At 40.8% G+C, this 17616-nt stretch overlaps 1 protein-coding gene across 4 annotated transcripts in view; it reads right to left on the reverse strand.

Annotated features, from left to right (window-relative positions):
* Nucleotides 1–17616, reverse strand: part of alk (ALK receptor tyrosine kinase) — a 485678-nt gene that overhangs the window by 48036 nt on the left and 420026 nt on the right. For all 4 annotated transcript variants that reach the window (XM_026152849.1, XM_026152846.1, XM_026152847.1 and 1 more), the window contains exons 7-11: nucleotides 13926–14060; nucleotides 12898–13001; nucleotides 10618–10790; nucleotides 7510–7604; nucleotides 1031–1147 (exon numbers count right to left, since the gene is read on the reverse strand). In XM_026152849.1, the coding sequence (XP_026008634.1) occupies nucleotides 1031–1147; nucleotides 7510–7604; nucleotides 10618–10790; nucleotides 12898–13001; nucleotides 13926–14060 (624 nt within the window). The remainder of the gene's footprint in view (nucleotides 1–1030; nucleotides 1148–7509; nucleotides 7605–10617; nucleotides 10791–12897; nucleotides 13002–13925; nucleotides 14061–17616) is intronic.

Raw genomic sequence — 17616 nt, forward strand, 5'->3', positions numbered from 1 at the left:
TTTAAATGTATTTACATGAATAAAAAGAGGGTCAAAAAAGTATGTCACACTTATTATCCAAGCAAATGTCTGCCCACAGTGTGTTAGTGTGAGTTGTCTAACCGGTTTCAAATACAAGATGAGTCTATATACACTACAAAATTGATTTGCTGGCTTTAACTGCATATGAATGCTATAACAGCCTTTTATGCCTCATGGGAGAGAAAACAAGATATAGATGAATCCAATTACAGTCCTAGAGTGAGAGAATGCAGCTCATACCAATCGTGTTTGGACTGGAAAAACACCTCACATGTATTTAAAATTCATATGAAGTGTTTTGTATTCACGCTTGGTAGAAATAATTTCAGAATACAAAAGGTACCCATTCAAATAGAGGGAACATGTTCTTCACAAACAATTTTCCATCCTGTGTTTCTCCAAAGTCAAACTGCCTGATAACTTTCAGCAGAAAAACCTCAACTACTTCAGCGTGTCTCAAAGTACTTCAAAGCTTCTAGCTGAAGAAATGTGTTTCAGAACAGGTATGATATGAAAGTAACTCCAAGTTATGACTTTAAATATAGAAATTGAATCTCTTGCTTGTCTTTAACCTTTTGAAGCACAGAAGTGAGAGAGTGTGAGGTGGAAAATGTCAAGCCTGTGTAACCGACTCCATTGACATTCTCAGGAGACAAATTGGCGGATTTTACACTTCAAAACTGCCCGTCCTGCTCCATTTAATGCCAAAGGAGAGCTCTGCAGCACTCGCTCAAATGTGGATGTGGGACACACCAGTAGGGGGCACACTTACTTTGTTGCAGTCCATGCCTTGTGCCAGGCTGAAGCTTAGCACGTGTGGGGTAAGAGGGAATCAGTATTAAATGCGAGAAGCAGGGGTCTGTGTGAGTTTGATGTAGGAGGAAAAAGAAGAGAAGTGAAGAAAAAGAGACAGAAGGAGATGGAGACAGCTCTCCTGTACAGTGAAACTGCATCTGACCTGACCATCGCTCACTTTCAGCTGAATGGTAGCAATCAAACTTGCACTTACAGTAATCTGTGGTGGGGAAGATCATCGGTGGGCTCCTAATGGAAGGGGGCGGAGTCCTGATAGTTGGTCTAAACGGCAGCCCGGGTGTGGTTACCACCGGTGGAAACTCGCCATTGGCTGAAATAGAACACAATGGATTTATTGAGAAGGCTCTGTGTTGTCACACTTCATCTGCAGCAACAAAAAATAAATAAAAATCCTGTTGCTCTTATACTGAAGAAAAGTAAAAAAGAAAAGAAAAGAAAAAAAAGGCACAGTAACTGCAAACCTCTTGCTGGCACAGAAATGCAGACCCACCAGCAGGGGTCATTCTTTCATTTGTACCACCATTGGCCATACAGGAGGAGACGAATGCATAACAAGCGAGCCCCACTCCATCTCTGCCTGCCTCTGTCCTACTGTAGATGGGTAAGCACATTCAGTCTGGGTATTTTGTAGCAATCCATCAAGCCTCTGGCCTCACTGCATTCCCAGGACTGAGATCATAAACCTGTTGGTACCTTGATCTCTTCTGCCTCAAATTCAAACCCAGAATTAAGTCTTGAAGGCAAAACTCCCACAGATAAGGGCTCGAGACAGAGAGCAGGGACTGTTTTTTCTCCCAAAGATGTTAAAGTAAGGTAGAATTTTAACTACTAAAATGATTGGATGTTAACCTTAAAAAAAGCATGTACCCCCGTCCCCATTCTCGGGTTTTCAATAGAGGTGGAGCTCCTATTGTTGTTTGACTGAATCCATGTTTTCTGATTAGGTCCATTCACTGCAATCAGTGGTACAAAAGACTGGTGTTAAAGAAATCTGTGTAGGCACCAAGAACAATCGATGTAATGCTGTCAACCGAACGTAACGCAATTCATTTACGTAATGAGAAATTCCTGGAATGATTAAAACAAATAATGTCCAACAACATCCTGCAGGACAATGCAGTGAAATCTAAAATTCAAATAGTCATTACAGAAGAGACTGCAGAGCATGCACTGGCACGAGCAAAGGTTTCACTTTATTTCAAAAGCCAGCTACGTTTCAGCTCGTACATTTGTGGCTTGAGCTCCGTTTCCAAGGAGAGGCCATGCTTCTGTTGGAGAGTTCTGCCCAGCATCTCATTTCTTTGATATACCGTTGTGCAGAATAAAACCCTCAGAGGTTTGTTACTACATGACCCCTGTGGTTTGATGTGAATGCACAGGACTCTTGTACAACTGAGATTATTTTCCAAAAATGTCAGATAAGCTTTGCTGAGATCTGTTGCTCCGATAATGCTGCCGTCACGCAACTGTACGACAACAAATAAGGGGGCGGGTTCAGATCTCGACAGCCTGCTGTTGTGCTAGCCCTGCTTCGGATATGTCACTTTACAGCAAAGGTACACACATGCCACACAGAGACGTCAGGCTTCCCACTCGGCTTTAAAACAAAAGAAACTGTTGCAGTTTGAGCTACACAGCCAAACACTGGCAGGTTTATTTTAACACTTTCAATGTGCTCAGTGTAGATACTTGAAGCATGCAAACAATAAATCATAAATGATGCTCTTCTGTGCATATGACCTGCATATGAAGTTCTATTTTTGGTTTGCATATCGAACAGAGAGGATGATTACATGGTTACAGGGTCTATTTGCATTTCATACAGCGAGAGAAAAGAGAAGGTTTGTAGCTGCAGACTGGCCTGTCTTGCTCACCAGCAGAATGGCACACAGTTTGTTTGTACTGTAGCTGCCTGATAGTCTCTATAGGGCTGCCCTGAATGGCAAACAGCAGCAAAGGATGATTTAGAGGTTCATGAGAATTTCTCTCTCCATCTTTGCTTTTCTGAGCCACGAGTAGTACTGGAGTAAAAGCCTGCAGCTCCATATAACACTGGAAACCCACCAATGAGTCAGTGCTGTTTTCAAGATGCTGGAAAAGACGTGAATAAGAAGCTCAAATCCAACTACAACTTCACTAATTGTGACGAGCCAATAAGCTCCCCACATCGTGTCGTTCGCCTCCATGGTGAAAACAAATCAGGCCTGCTCTCTTCGTTGTCATTATGTCAGTGTCGGGGGACAAAAACAACACTTTTCATCTTTATCTCTGTAATCATTTTACCACAACAACATTCCCTCTTCTCCTCTCTGGCTCCCCTGTCACTTCAGGCTGAAGGCTCACCATTTATGACAATATGGCAGGGGACTCCCTCAACAGCTGAAAGGTTTAGAAAGCTACTATGTGCCAGAGTTGCATCTGGTCAGGAAAAAAACCTGCTCGCTTTAACTCAGAGCAAACATCTTGACCTAAATGTTCTGTACACTTGAGCCGCAGCTTCACCTGAGTTCCTCTGGGTAATATGTATTATTAAAAGTTGGGCTTTAAATATACACCAAAGCTCTGTACTGAATCAGATGGCTTTGGTCTTGACTGAAAATGCCTCGCGGTAAAAGAATCTTGTAATTTTTGTCTTCAAAGCTTAAAAACCCTCAACACTGCTTTCTTAAAATCAGCCAGCATAAAAATCAATAGCTCATTCCCTAGCCCTGTAATCCTCAAATTAATATGACTGTCCAACTCTTCGCTGCTTGGGAGCTTTGATACGGATAGAGTTTATGTGCAGATTTGATGGATCACAGCAAGCAAGTCACTGCAATGTGTTTGATTGTGAGGGTAAGAAAAAGAAAACCTACACACCAGTGAAAGATTCTTAGAAGTGTTGCGGCACACGAGCTCAGGAACTTCTTATATTTTCAACAAAGTTGCTAATAAAGCTCACAGCATTGTTATTCTCAGCATGGTAACATGCCGCTGCAGAACTAAGGAACACACGGAGCTGCTGCACACAGCATTGGTATGCCGCTGGAGCAAGAGAAAGACTCAGCAGGTCCACCACAGAGCAGCATGAACCACAGGGCAAGGCAACAGCCAGCGTGGCTGTCACTGTTCATTAGCAGGGTGCCGTAAGCTACCTGAAGCTCACCAGAGGCCAGCCACAGAGAGAGGGTGGGGGGGTTCACCTTGTTACCTCCCAAGCACAAGCTCAAAATATCTCCAGATTGTGATAGCTCTCAGAAGTATCCACACAGACTGATCATGTTGACAGTCAGTTTCTGACGATATGGAGACTAAATCTCGTACACGTTGTCTCAAATGCTGCCCAAAAATACAAATTTTTTTCCATTTATTTCTCTGTTTACTTGTGCATGCCATATCTAAACCTTTGCTGTGAATGTTGATTGATCCGCTGCTGCAAAAATAAGAGAATAAAGCTGCTGATAAACCCGGACCTGGCCACACATGGAATGAATAAACAACACATTCTCATCTGAACGTGTCAAATAGTGCCCTTCTGTTATGATTTTCTGCTGCCACAGAGATACGACAAGCACCGGTAATCCGTGTTTGGAAGGTGGAGTGAGTCACAAGCTATCTGCCAAAAGATTGAAGTTCATGTCCTGTAGCAGAGCTTTATTTTTTTTTATTATTCCACTGCTTCCTTATTTGCTTCTTACTTTCACTCTCACTTTCTGGTAAGGTTTAGGGTCAGTAGATTAAGAAAAAGATCAGGATTTGGGGTACTGTCACAACACGACTTCAAGTAAGCCTCCATATGTAAAAGTTGGAAGTGAGATCTACACCACTGATCAAATATGGCATATTTGATGTCTAGGGAATGAAAAAGGATTTCAACTGGCACCACATGCCGTCGCTCTGAATGCATCGGGAGACTGTAGAACGTTAGCACTTGCTGGTACATGCTGTGTCATGTTTATTAACACAGACATGTGCAAGTGATAATTGCTAAAATGAACAAATTTCTGTAGTCCCTTGATACCCAAGTCACATGACAGCTACAGCCAATAAAGACATCAGTACAAAACTGGTGATTCAGCTTTCAGAACAACAATTTAACTTCATCTTTTGCAGAGGTAAACGTTTGGAGAAGTGCTATTATGACTATTCAGCGAAGTCAAGGACCGGGTACTGAGGAGGCACACTCTAATGTTTGGGGATCTCTATAGAAGCAGCTGCTTCCTCCTGTTAATGCATCTGAGTGCGTGGGAAAAGAAATTATGGCACATGCCAGAGAGAAAAGGATGAACTTCCTGCGCTGTCTAACCCAATAAACTAATTTATTGATTCTGCTGAGGATAAAATGATAAAAATGACAGTCTGGTCCAACACCTGAAGGGCAATGGATGCATCATCAAGCGCACATGCTTGCCAAACTATACATCACACAAAAGCCTGTAGAAATGTAGGAAAGAGGCCACGGGTGGCTGATCCTCTGCATAATGTGTTCGCACTATGTTTTCTCACCGAAACACATTACAAGGCTGAGCCTTCCCGTTCAGGAATCCATCATGCTAATCAGTCACTGGGATCACTCCTGGAAATCATATCTTTTGCTGAGCTTCAGCATCTCCCATCAACCAGCCTGATTGATAGGCGATAAAAAGTGACTGTGTCAAGTATAGCAGTAGGTAATAGATACTGGGTCCAGATTAAGAACTTGCCATCTGAGAAGTGAGTGCAACAGGAATGAGTGATCCTTCAGCACTGCCACACCAGTGCCTCTGCTCTGGAGGACATAACACGCAAATTGTTGTGCAAATATCTGCTGGAAAACGTAATCTCTTTAAATAAAGAGTCCGTGATCCAGAAAGCCTGTACGGCACAGGGTGAAGGTGACAAAAGCTCCAGCCTGGATCAACAACAATTTCTCAATTATATACACCAGATAAAGCTACGCTATCTGAATACATTTCAGAGTAACGGCAGTAGTGTTGAGATTATATCTCAATTTGATGAAAAAAATTAATCATCTAACGGTGATACAGCACAGAGTCTGTGTGCCATTCACATTTATTTTTTCTTTTACATTTGGATGAAAAGTGCTCCTTAAATAACATGCTTCGGTAGCTCACGCAATAACTGAATAATTTTCAACATTTTATCTTTCATTGCGTTGTTGTAATTGTATCAAAGTCATAACACTTTTGCATTACTCGTTAATTTCATTTTTGTTTCCAATTCAGTTTAGTTTACAGAGTGGGTTTGCTTGTTTCATTTTGTTATTTTATTATTGTTGAATCAAGAACATTATTAGTTCAGGTGTGATCCCAGATCATCAGCTGTTCTCAAAACCTGATCGTCTGATACAGTTCTATTAACGGGGTATAAAGAGAAGGCTGTTTAAGTTTCTTTAGCCTGCTCTACCCTGCAAGCCGCTATGCAACCCACCTCCACTACAATTCCTCCTTTTAGGCAGTTTCACTAGATCAGTGGCATATCTGTTGTCCCTGATGCCTGCGCACTTCAGTGTTGCCTCCAGCTTTCCAGCCGTGCACGGAAGATCCCAGAGGCGAGCCATGCTGCCAAATATAAATTACTGCAGATGCTAACATCAATCTCTTGTTGACTTCAGTGGTCCTGAACTAAATGTTTTTTTTCCCCACACCTAGTTTTTGACTTTTCAGTGGCTATAGCAATCATGTGTGATGCCACAAAAAGCTTTAAATTGGCCAGTGTTATAATCCACCAACTATCACGAGATATCAAATTAAACTCAGGGAAAACAAACAACTGTCTGCCTGTGGGTACCACTCATGCCCTTGTCATTTTTGTTGTTGTTTTTTTGCCCAGGGTGAAGGCACTGTTATATTTAAATAAAGTTCACATCGTCAGAGCTATATTCAGGCAAAGGATGCTCTCACACATTACTATTCAAGTCACAGTTCAAACTGGTTCCTTCTGATAGGCACAGATGGAAGGAGGCACTGAACTCCTAACCTTTCATTCTCATTTTTACATGGTTGTCATCTCACTCGTGTTTTTATACTGATAAACCATCTCAATTATGACACAAAAATATCTGGAAAGGTGACGGAAAGCTTGACCTTTATAAGTGAGCAGTGTGACATTGGAACATAAGCCCTCATGAATCAGCAAGCACCAGTTCTGACATTTCAAGACACGTACGAGGTTCTCAAAGAAAGTGATTTAAGGAATTTACTATTACATATAATTTCCATAGAGATCTGTCAGTCTGTCTAAAGGGAAAGCAGCAGTACATTTAACGGAGAGAGCAACAGAGCAGGAATCTTTACTGAGAAGTCCAAAATAGGTCTCACGAAAAGTCTTATGCAAGCATATAGCGTGCCATATTATGGGTAGGAATGAATAAATAATGAAAAAGTAAATCCTTGATGAATTCTTCCAAAGGTTTAAATTGATGCTCACTTAAATCTCCTGTCTGTGAAACATGAACATGAGGCTGACCTGTATTGATTATTAATTGAATTGCCTTGGGTAACTTCAACTGTTTACTTAAGTTTCGCTGAAGTAGAAATTCTTTTTTAACTTTTTATCCTCCCCAGTGTTTCCTCTTTCTACATGTCATGGCCAATCAATCAAGCAATCAGTCAAACAATTTCTATAATCCAGCCACAGCCTGATACGTAATTACGAAAAAAGGAAGGAGTAATGCTTTTTAAAAACACTCACATGCCAAGAAGCAGTCCATGCTGAAAGAGACGTTGTCCACAGAAATGGCAGAACCGGGTCCAGGTCCATTTTCAGTGCTGAAATAGAGAAAGAACCTGTGGAGAGGCAGAGGATTTTTAACATCTCACAACCTGTGAATAGTGAGACAGCTTCTGTCTGAAACAATGAGAGAGATAATTTATTGTGCTTTAAGAAAACTCCCACTGAGAATTGGCCTTTGAGAGTGTGCATTGTGTGTCACAAGGTTTGCTATTTAACAGACGAAAAAAAAGGGCAGTTTGACTTTTACAAAGATTAAACTCATTGACATGGTTATAGTTAAACATATATAAGAGAAGCGCTTTAATCGCAAACCTTCAAAGTGACACTTTTTCAAGGCTTTTGTTTTTCCAGATGTTAGGAGAAAAAACTGATCTCACATCTGTATGGTAAAGAGAAGAAGTTGGATCAAAGCCTGTATGTAACCACCATGATGTCACCCACTGACTCGGAAACTGTTGTTTATTGGAGTCAGAATCTACCATATTTTGATGAAATGATGGAGCGCTAATGTATGAGCTAAACTGAGAAAACTTGAACCTCATACCCTCTTATTATCCCAACAGATCACTTCGCTTTCAGACCGAAGAGTTACTTATACTTCCAAGAGTTTTCAAAAGTAGAATGGGACGCTGAGTCTTCAGTCCGTAGGCCCTCTACTACAAAACCAGCTCCCAGTTTAGATTTTGAAGACAGACACTGACTCTACTTTAAAGTTAGGATTAAAACTTAAAATTTATAATTACGCCTGGATCAGGTGACCTTGAGTCACCCCTTAGTTGTGATACAACAGGCCTAGGCGTTGCTGAGCTTCCCATGATGCACTGAGTGATTCTTCTTTGCTCATCTCTTTTCACTCCCTGTGTTTATACACACACTTCTGCATTAATCATTACCAGTTATTGCATTTTAACTCTGTCTCTCCTTTAATTTGCCCGTTGTCTTGTTTCTCTCTGTCATCTCTCTTTTCTCTCATCTCCAGCCAGTCACAGGAGATGGCTGTCCCTCCCTGAGTGTGGTTCTGCTGAAGGTTTCTTGCTGTTAAATGGGAGGTTTTCCTTTTTACTGGCACCCGGAGTGCTCACTCATACAGGGTTTTGTGGCACATGCACAGACTGTATGGCTACATTTTAGAATTATCAGTTATCTATTCATTTATTTTTGTAACAGATAACTCAGAATAGTGCTAACTAACACCCATCCTCTCAACCTCTTATCAAATTTAGGGTCAAGGCGGCCAATTTATGATCACTTATGAACCTAAGATTCATATTGGACTGTTGTGAATAAGCTTTAGTCCCTGGAGAAAACCCACAGAACCCACAGAAAACCCATCCATATGTAAAGCCCACTTTGATCTTATATTGGCCAGACCAGTAAAACTCCCCTTCTGTTGGTGTAAAGAAGTTTATATACACACAAGAAAAAGAAGGGCAATTTCAACAGCATTTCTCAGTTTTTCAACATGATAAAGGAATGCTCGTTTACTAAATGAAAGAAATCTGTCAGCAAAACTCTCTGGACTTAAATAATAAGAGATCAATGTGTGTTTTGCAGAATATCCTTTAATTATAAAACAGAACGTTTTTGTTCTCTTGCAGAAAGATCCCTTTAAAATATAAACTTCTATAGTACAGTAATAAACTAGAACTTATCTGCAATTTAATTGCTATGTTACCTAATTACTTTGGTGTAGTTTGAATGGCAATGGGAGAAGTCTTTTTCAGTAGAAAAAGCAATTCAACTTTTAAAAATACACTTAGAAGTCCAAAATTGGTGCCCTAAATCACATCTTCCAGTGGGCAAGATTGGAGTCTGCATCAGGCCAATTCTGGATCTCTGGCCTTATGTTTGATACCCCTGGTTTATAAGTTAAATATCAAATCGAGAAAATATTGACAGGGAACTAAGAGCCATTTCATAACATGTTTATCTGCGAGTATTAAAGAAGGTTTGATGGTGGATTTTGACCCCAGATCTACTGTTTCCTTCCTGAGTCTTCATGCCAAGTCAAACTAACCATATCCTGGCTCTGAGCAGAGCAATATCATTCCTGTGATCTAACTCTGCTGGAATATAGTGAATAAGTGCATTTGCTGATTGGTGCAGCAATGGCAGTTGCATAACCTGTAATAGGTAAGAGTTCTATAAATCAAGAAACAGTCACCGCTTGGTCCCGTTCAGTCAGCTGAGGTTTGTGTCACTGTGATTTATTTGGGGTTTTGTTCAGTACATTACACCATGCCAGCCCACATGTTCTGCATGTTCTTTACTTTCTGCTATACCCTGACTTCTGCCTGCACTTTAAGCTGTGTTTCTGATTCTATTTAAGCTCTACAAAGGTCAATGTGCAAAGTCTGGCAGGTTCACCTCGTGGTTACGGACATGACATTCTAATTAAGAGCACAAGCACAGCTGACTACATAACCCAGGAATCAAAAATTAATCACTCACAGGGGAGCAGGATTATCCAAGCTTGAATGGCAAAGAAACCCCCAGTCAGGCAAACAGAGATGAAATACCGTATCTGGAGTTTCTTGTGTGTGTGATTTTTTTCTTACTTTTTTCAATTTTTTATTTATTTCTCTCTTCAGTGAGGGGAAATCAGGGCCGTAGCTAATTGGAAGGCATAGCGAGTGGAGAGAGCCTTGTGTATTGATTTATCTTTTTTTCATCACAGACAAGTGGAATAAAGAGTGGATATTTTGTACAAGCGTACACATGGCAGGTCCATTGTATAAGACTGGGGTCCCTATGGGATTCATTAGTTTTATGAAACTGAGAGGAAATGTTCCCAGAAAATGGAATGAAAATGCTGAAAATCTGCATTTATAAGGAAGAACTTCTCTATCATGTTTCTTAAGACTTCTTTTGCAGCGGGAGCGCTTTAGTATTTGTGTGAGCATGTCAGAGGTTTGTTGGGATCAGAGTCGGATGACTGACGATGACTGCTCTTAAACACTTCAAAGTGGAACTGTCAGTTTGATGCCTTCAGACAGTCCAAACACGTTGCCTCGATATAATCACAGCTGCCTGACATGCGGTGAAACAGGCAAGCACTTGTCATACCAGTCTGCCAGCCCGTAAAGGGGAAGTGCGACGAGTTTCCAGCCTCTTTCAGATTTGGATTGAGTGGCTGAATGCCAGAGTTGGCGCGGCTTGTCGGGGCCTGTGCTGTTCTCCACGATCCACAGAGACAGCGCCCCCTTCTGGAAGTTCGCGAAGCACAGCCAGAATCGCACCTGTGAAAGTAGGATGGGATTTGAAATGATCACTGTGCACTACAGGTTAAAACAGAGCTGCACTGATGATTTCTGAGACATATAGCGAGTGTTAGTATAAATATAACTATAAATACACCAGCAACTTTAACGTCCTTTGAGCATTTTAGAATTGAAGGAAACCAGCCAAATGTGTTATCAGTCAAGGGGGAATGCATTTAAAATTGCACTGAGATTAATCAGTAACAGCCATCTGTTCACTTCTAATTATTCTAAGATTAATAGAATTCAATCAGGATTATAATTTGAGTTATTTTGCAGCCTGCATGCTTCATCACATATCAGCCGAACATTGTCTTTTCCAGGAGGGATATGCTGGGTCTAAACCTGCTGAAAATTAAACAACACACAGGCTGTCACGAGAATTGAACAGCAAAAGCAAGTCTCAGGATGTGACCACGTCCCTCTCCAGCGTTTCTTGAAGCCAAGAACATAATTCTTGTTTCACCATTTAAGTGGAACAGATGCTGGCTTAAGCCTGATGACTAAATTCAACACTTTTAGGATGAATGCTTGGATTGTGCCAGTGGATGGCAGGTTTTGGTTCTTATCAACTGAGAGACCACATGGTGAACATTTAAACATCAAGATTACAGGCGCCGCACCGTGCACACTGGGAATAACATGAAAGTGAAAGCGGCCTGTAGCTAATACCCAAAGCTAATATCCTCAACAAAGTTGTCCAAGAGCGGACAGGCCAGGCTGAACAGCACCGGTTCAGTGTAGAGAGACAGATTTAGAGCGTTAATCTGGAATCATTGCTAATCTTTGGCTGCGCGCCAAGAAGCTGTGAGCAGCGGCGCATCACGGCCTGCATTGCTCTCCACAAACCTAAGACACCTCTGATGTGCACCTTAAGAAGCAGCAACATCACTTTTGTTGTTTTGTTTTTCTTGTTTTCCTTCCCGTCTTTTTTTCTCCTCCATCGAGTTTTTCCTGTGTTTTTCTTCTAAAGTTGCGCTAACTTGTTCTCTTGTTTTACGACCTTTCTGACCTTTTAATCAGCTCAGCATATCCAACTTAACTTCCTCCATGTGCACAAAAGGTCAAAGGTCGCTGTGCTGAGAAATATTAATATCTGACTAATCAAAGATGCAGCAGCATCAATCAAGATGTCAAGTACAGAAGTTTTTTTTTTTTACCTGGAGACCTGCTCTGTGCATATCACGATCTTAATAATGCATCACTTGCGATATGTGTGAACCTGTGACTGACGAGGTCAGCCTCACTGTCTCTCAGGGTCTCACAGGAAATACAGATGGCTCAGTGCTAACCAGCTGTCGTGGCTGGTTACTGCTTGGTTTCTAAAGATGTTACTGGGGTCATATTCAAGACATAAAGTAAGTCAAGGTTATATGCTGATTCAAAAACATAAAAATGCTATTTAAGTTGTGTGTATGTATCCATGACCGCTTATGTTAATGAGAGTGTGGGGAGTGAATTGGAGGGCGGGATGGGGTGGGGTGGGTTGCTTTTAACCATGTAAAGCACTTTGTGCTACATTTCTGTATGAAAAGTGCTTTATAAATAAAGATTGATTGATTGATTGAACTCATCTTACATTTTCAAAGTAAAAAGAGCCTTACATTGTGTAATATGTATTAGCTGGAATTAGCTGCCTAACAAATCCATAACAAGTGTACTGACCTGCTAAAACTTAAACTGCAAACATTAGCATATCTGCCGTGTATCATGCTTAAAGATAAAGTGTATATCATCAGGTAAGTATTGCATCATGGAGAGTTAAAGAGCTAACAATGACAGCATTCTTGTTCTCTTTTTAAAAAAATTATTTTGGGGTTAAAATTCAGCTTTGCACTATTTCAAGCTGCTTTTAAAACAAATCAGGTGGACACACTCCAACCAAGTCCCGGGCTTTTACCTGCTGATAAAGTCTAGGGGCAGCTGTCCTTTCAGCTGAGATATGGATGATTATCAACTAGAAACAAAGCCACATTTTTTTAAAGAATCACAGCAGTTGTTGGTAGTTTGTAACATTTGCCCTTGGTTTGTTCTGAATGTGAGACTGGAAAGACAGACCGAGTGAGCAGTATGTGGAGGAACTCACGGTGCACGGAGAGTTTCTTAAAGGAGGAGGAAAGAGAGGACTCCTCAGTAATGCTGAGCCACGCTGACCTTTAGACTGGCCTCCCTCCACAGTGAATGTAGCACCTTTAACACACACACACACATCCATAACAAAGATAAGTGTCAGAAATGTAAAATCTTTTTTTATTTATTTATTTATTTATTTGCCATTTGTCTGCCAGCGAGGTTACTCAAAACCTACCTGGGTGAATTCAATAAAAAAATAATGGAGAAGAGGAACAAAGGAAAAGCTCATAAAACTTTAGGCATTTTCTGGATCACGTTGTTTGTTAGTGCAGGGCAGAGCACTGGCTATACTTGAGATCATTTTAAAGCTCTAAGGGTGGGGATCACAGAGATTACTTGATAGAATACTGTCATGAAACGTCAACCACAATACTCATGGTATAACAGTACATGTATTGCTAATATTATAACAAAAGGAAGATTGGAATACTGATATTTTGTCTTACAATATCTTAGTGAAAATTTAGAAAGGTGACAATAATAATCTAGTGACAGTTTTGATGGGTTTCCCCTGAATTTTCTCTATTCTGAACTATAACTGATTAAACTAAAGGCTTTAAACTCTCACCCCAAAGGTTACGATCACAGTGTAAAATTACAGTGCTCCATTTATAGTTCCCCCCACACTCTACTGAGAGATCTGCAAATAGTTGAGAACAAAAACAAGCCACAGCAAAGCAAGACTTTAAAATTGCATCATGAGACCCACTTGAGTCACTGCACTGATGATTAACTGGAATCACAAGAGTCTACATGCTTGAGCTATATCGAGATGGGCTGTGTTTTCCTTCCACGCTCACAAATTCAAGACTCAAATATTCAAAATTAAGATCAAGTGAAAAAAAAAAAGCCCCGATAACTCGTTTGAAGTCAGTTTCAATGAGGTCACACTGCTCAAACTTAAAAGAGCCTGCAAACGAGTCATCTCACAGTTGGATCGGAGCTGTGTTCGTGATGTGATAAAAGCCGTGTCTGAGCTACCTGATGATGGGCAGGTCTGTCTGGTTGCCTTGACTGGTGACTGGAGTCTTTTCCAGGAGAGACCGCGGCCTGTTATTGACTGCCAGCTACACTCGCCCTCTTCAAAAGAGCAGTAGCTGCCATTGAGAAAACGGCCTGGAGAGAGACAGGAAAGAATATATCAGGGGAGGAGAGGCAAAGAAGATAAGAAAAGAGGGGGGCACATAATGACTGGACAGGGCCAGCAGCAGGGTGAAAGAAGAAAGTGAAGTGAACACTGCCAGCCAAATTTTCAAGGAGAAAAAGGACAGGGCTAGGGTGGAGGCTGGCGATCAAGGAGATGAGCGACAGTGAAGGCAGGAAGGTTGAGAGGAGAGAAGCACAAGAGGTGCAGACTAATGGCTCACAGGACTTGATGTGTTGGAGGAAATTAAGACTGAGCTGTGGTGAAGGTGGGCTCTCAGACAGACACTAGAAACAGAAGCAGAAAATGGAAGAGCCCTGATGTGTCCAGAGGGGGAGATGGGAAAGAGTCTGAGGCGAAATGAGAAAGCTGAGATGGTGACATTTCTTTTGGGATGCCAATCAGTTCGAAATTTCGCAGAATGGCACGAGCAAAGTGAGTCTGCACATCAATAATACAGTGAAAACGTTGGAATTATTGGATTGTGTAGTGGGTACAACACAAGCCAAGAGAGGAGTGTGTCTCCCTGTTACAGTTTCATAACCAGAGCTCACAATACAGGTGCTTACCAATTACCCTTCTCTGACTGAAACATTTGTGCATACATGAAAGATAACAACTCAATTTACGATGCTATGCTGTGACATATGCTATAATAAATTCCATAATAAGTTAGTAATTTTAATAAAAAATAAATATTTAAGTAAGGCTGACACACCAGTAAGATGTTTACTGAATAAAATGTGTCAAACCCATTATGTAGTCCTGATTAACATAAATGACTGGGAGGCAACAATGTTTGGAGAAATAAATGAACTCTACTATACTGTCCTCAATTTGCATCTCCTGGGTCTTGGTGTTTCTCAAGTCATAGCTCACACTTGTTCGAGTGAGGCCAGACATTATTAGAGTTGGCATTTATCCGGTGCTGTGCAAATTTAAAGTTTGTAAAAGTACAAGCTACAAATGTGATGGTTACCCCACACAGAGAACATCATAACGTCAAGTGACTCGATTAATCTCCCCAAACATCGGTATTATTTAATCAGTATGGATTTTTTTCTCCCTCTCAGTTAATTTTAATTGAACCACGCACTCTATTATACAGATATTTCTGAAGCAAGTTTCCATGGGATTATTTACTTCTCTAAAACTTCCTCAGGCCAGTAAAATGTTTTGAGAAAAATGGTTAATTCTACAATTTTCCATGGTTTTCACTGGCACACGAATCCTTCATAACAAATAAGTGCAAAACTGTTGAGTTCCAAAAGCCATTTCTCGTCTTCTGCTAAAACTGACAGAAAAAATTAGAAACAATTTTTGGTAGAGCAAGTATTTCAACACCTAGTGTTCTATCAAAGGCACATTTTTTAAATTCAATCTTTCATTATCAGGACAATTTTCTTCATCCTGTGCTTCTTTACAGAAAACAGATTTAAAAAATAATAAAGTCAGTGCAAATGCACCGTAATGACAAGAGTCAATCATACATGCTGTTATAACTTGGCCTTTTTGAGATTCTTAACCTGAAAAGTTTTACTTCTTGGCTAAACAAGGATTTTTTTAAAAAGCTACTCCGTTGGCTTTCAGACTGCATTAACTTACATCAATAAAACAAGCATACTCTGCCAATTTCACCCTTTCTACTTTAACGTTGGGCCGGCAGAAAACTGATTTGACTCTGGCACGTCAGTCTTTCACGAAATCACTCACTTCTTTCGGGTGCAACAAAATGCTCCCGGCTTAATAGACGAATCGCTCGCTGAGTCAGTTCACACCATCAAATGATGCTAAGCCCAAACAAGTCAAACTGAAGTTAGCACCGTCCTCCAAGAAGGACAATGAGATGTCCTTAGATACTTAAAGCACTGCTGAATTTTTAAACAACTTTAGCTCAAAGTTTCAAAGTTTCCTCTATAAGTTTTCTTTATGTTCCTTTCATCCCAAGTTCCTGTCTGCGAGCGCCTATTACCTGTTACAGACTGAGTGATGTGGTACCGCTATGCTTTTGGAAATAACCTCATCCAGATAATGGGAAGGAAAACTGGCTTGAGGAGAGATCATACAGCATGTATTTTTTAGGAAGCAAAACAAGGAGAAAAAATGTCTTTCTTCAAAAACATCAGCTCTGAAATGCTTTTTGTTATTGTAGAAAACACCAAAAGAGCAGTTTTACTTTTAAACACTAACAGCAACAGCAAATTCATGGGGATATTTCCTGTGATGTTTCTGAAGTAAACAAAAAGCTTCTCTGGACTTTGTGGGTAATAAGTATATTTCATGTTCTTGCCTGTCTTGTGATGAGTCAGTCCTTGTTACATAAACGCCTTAGACAGAAAGTCTGTTTATACAAAGGGAAGAGATTTAAACTCATATCATGCTTGCATAGAGGAATCTGTGATGATTTAATCTTTATCAATGTCATTCACTTTATAATGTCACTTTCATTCGAATGTCAACACGACTTCAGTGCTGTCTGTCATGGCAATTTGACAAGAAGACAGTTTATAACAATCTGCACTGATGTTTTTTGGGACACTTGTCAGGTTTTTTTTTGTAGTATAGCAACAAAAGCAAGTGGAGTGCTTTTAAAGCAGCTAATCACTACAGACACAATGCCATGCGAAGGAGTTTTGACCTGGTTGGTGCTAAAAATGCCGCACAAAAAGAAGCACAAATAAAATCTTCCTGTGTCCTTCAGTATGTGAAGCAAAGATGTCTGTGAGTACGAGCAGCGAGAATTTCATCTTATTCCTCTGAGGTGAAACTAAAACTTGATTACTTGACTTCTCCCCATTACACGGAGCCTCTGCATATGCCCGTGAGCAAATTATGAAGGTAACCCGTTGCCAGTGTTGGGGAGTAACGGAATACATGTACCGCCGTTACGTATTTAAAATACAAAATATGAGTAACTGTATTCCGTTACAGTTACCGTTTAAAAGGGTGGTATTCAGAATACAGTTACTTTGTTGAAATAAATGGATTACACTGCGGTACTTTCCTGTTTAATATTGTCGCGGGCCAGGACTGTTTGGGTTTTGTTTGACAGCTACGTTCTGTTGTTCCAGGCGGCAGCGTTACGGTTGCCATGGTTACAGGGCGACACTCTCTCTCTCTCTCTCTGCGACTGTGTGTTTCCTGGGTGAGAGAGCGCCTTTTCGTTGTTGTGCTAAGCTAACAGGCAGAATGCTACAAGCATAGCTCTAAAGAATGTAGCATCATGGGCAGTGTAGTCCGTGTTGCTGGGAGAATGGACTGCCATACACATTATGGGTCTGTGAGCGCGAGGAGGGAGAGAGAAAAAGGGGAGTGGAAAGGTAGGAGTTGTCATCGAGGAAAAACGGGAGCTGGAAGCATGTAAATATAATAATAACCACTTCAGCCAAGAAGAGTGCCTGACGAGCCCAGTTGTAAGTAAGCTATTAAGACTCGACTGTACACCGTGTTCGTGTTTTCCTCCTAAAACAATAAGTTCCGTTGGAGCAGTCTTTCAACGCCTCTCTCTCTCTGTCTCTCGCAAGAAAA

This window comes from Astatotilapia calliptera, chromosome 19 (genome assembly GCF_900246225.1).
Source record: "Astatotilapia calliptera chromosome 19, fAstCal1.2, whole genome shotgun sequence".
Classification (NCBI taxonomy): Eukaryota; Metazoa; Chordata; class Actinopteri; order Cichliformes; family Cichlidae; genus Astatotilapia; species Astatotilapia calliptera.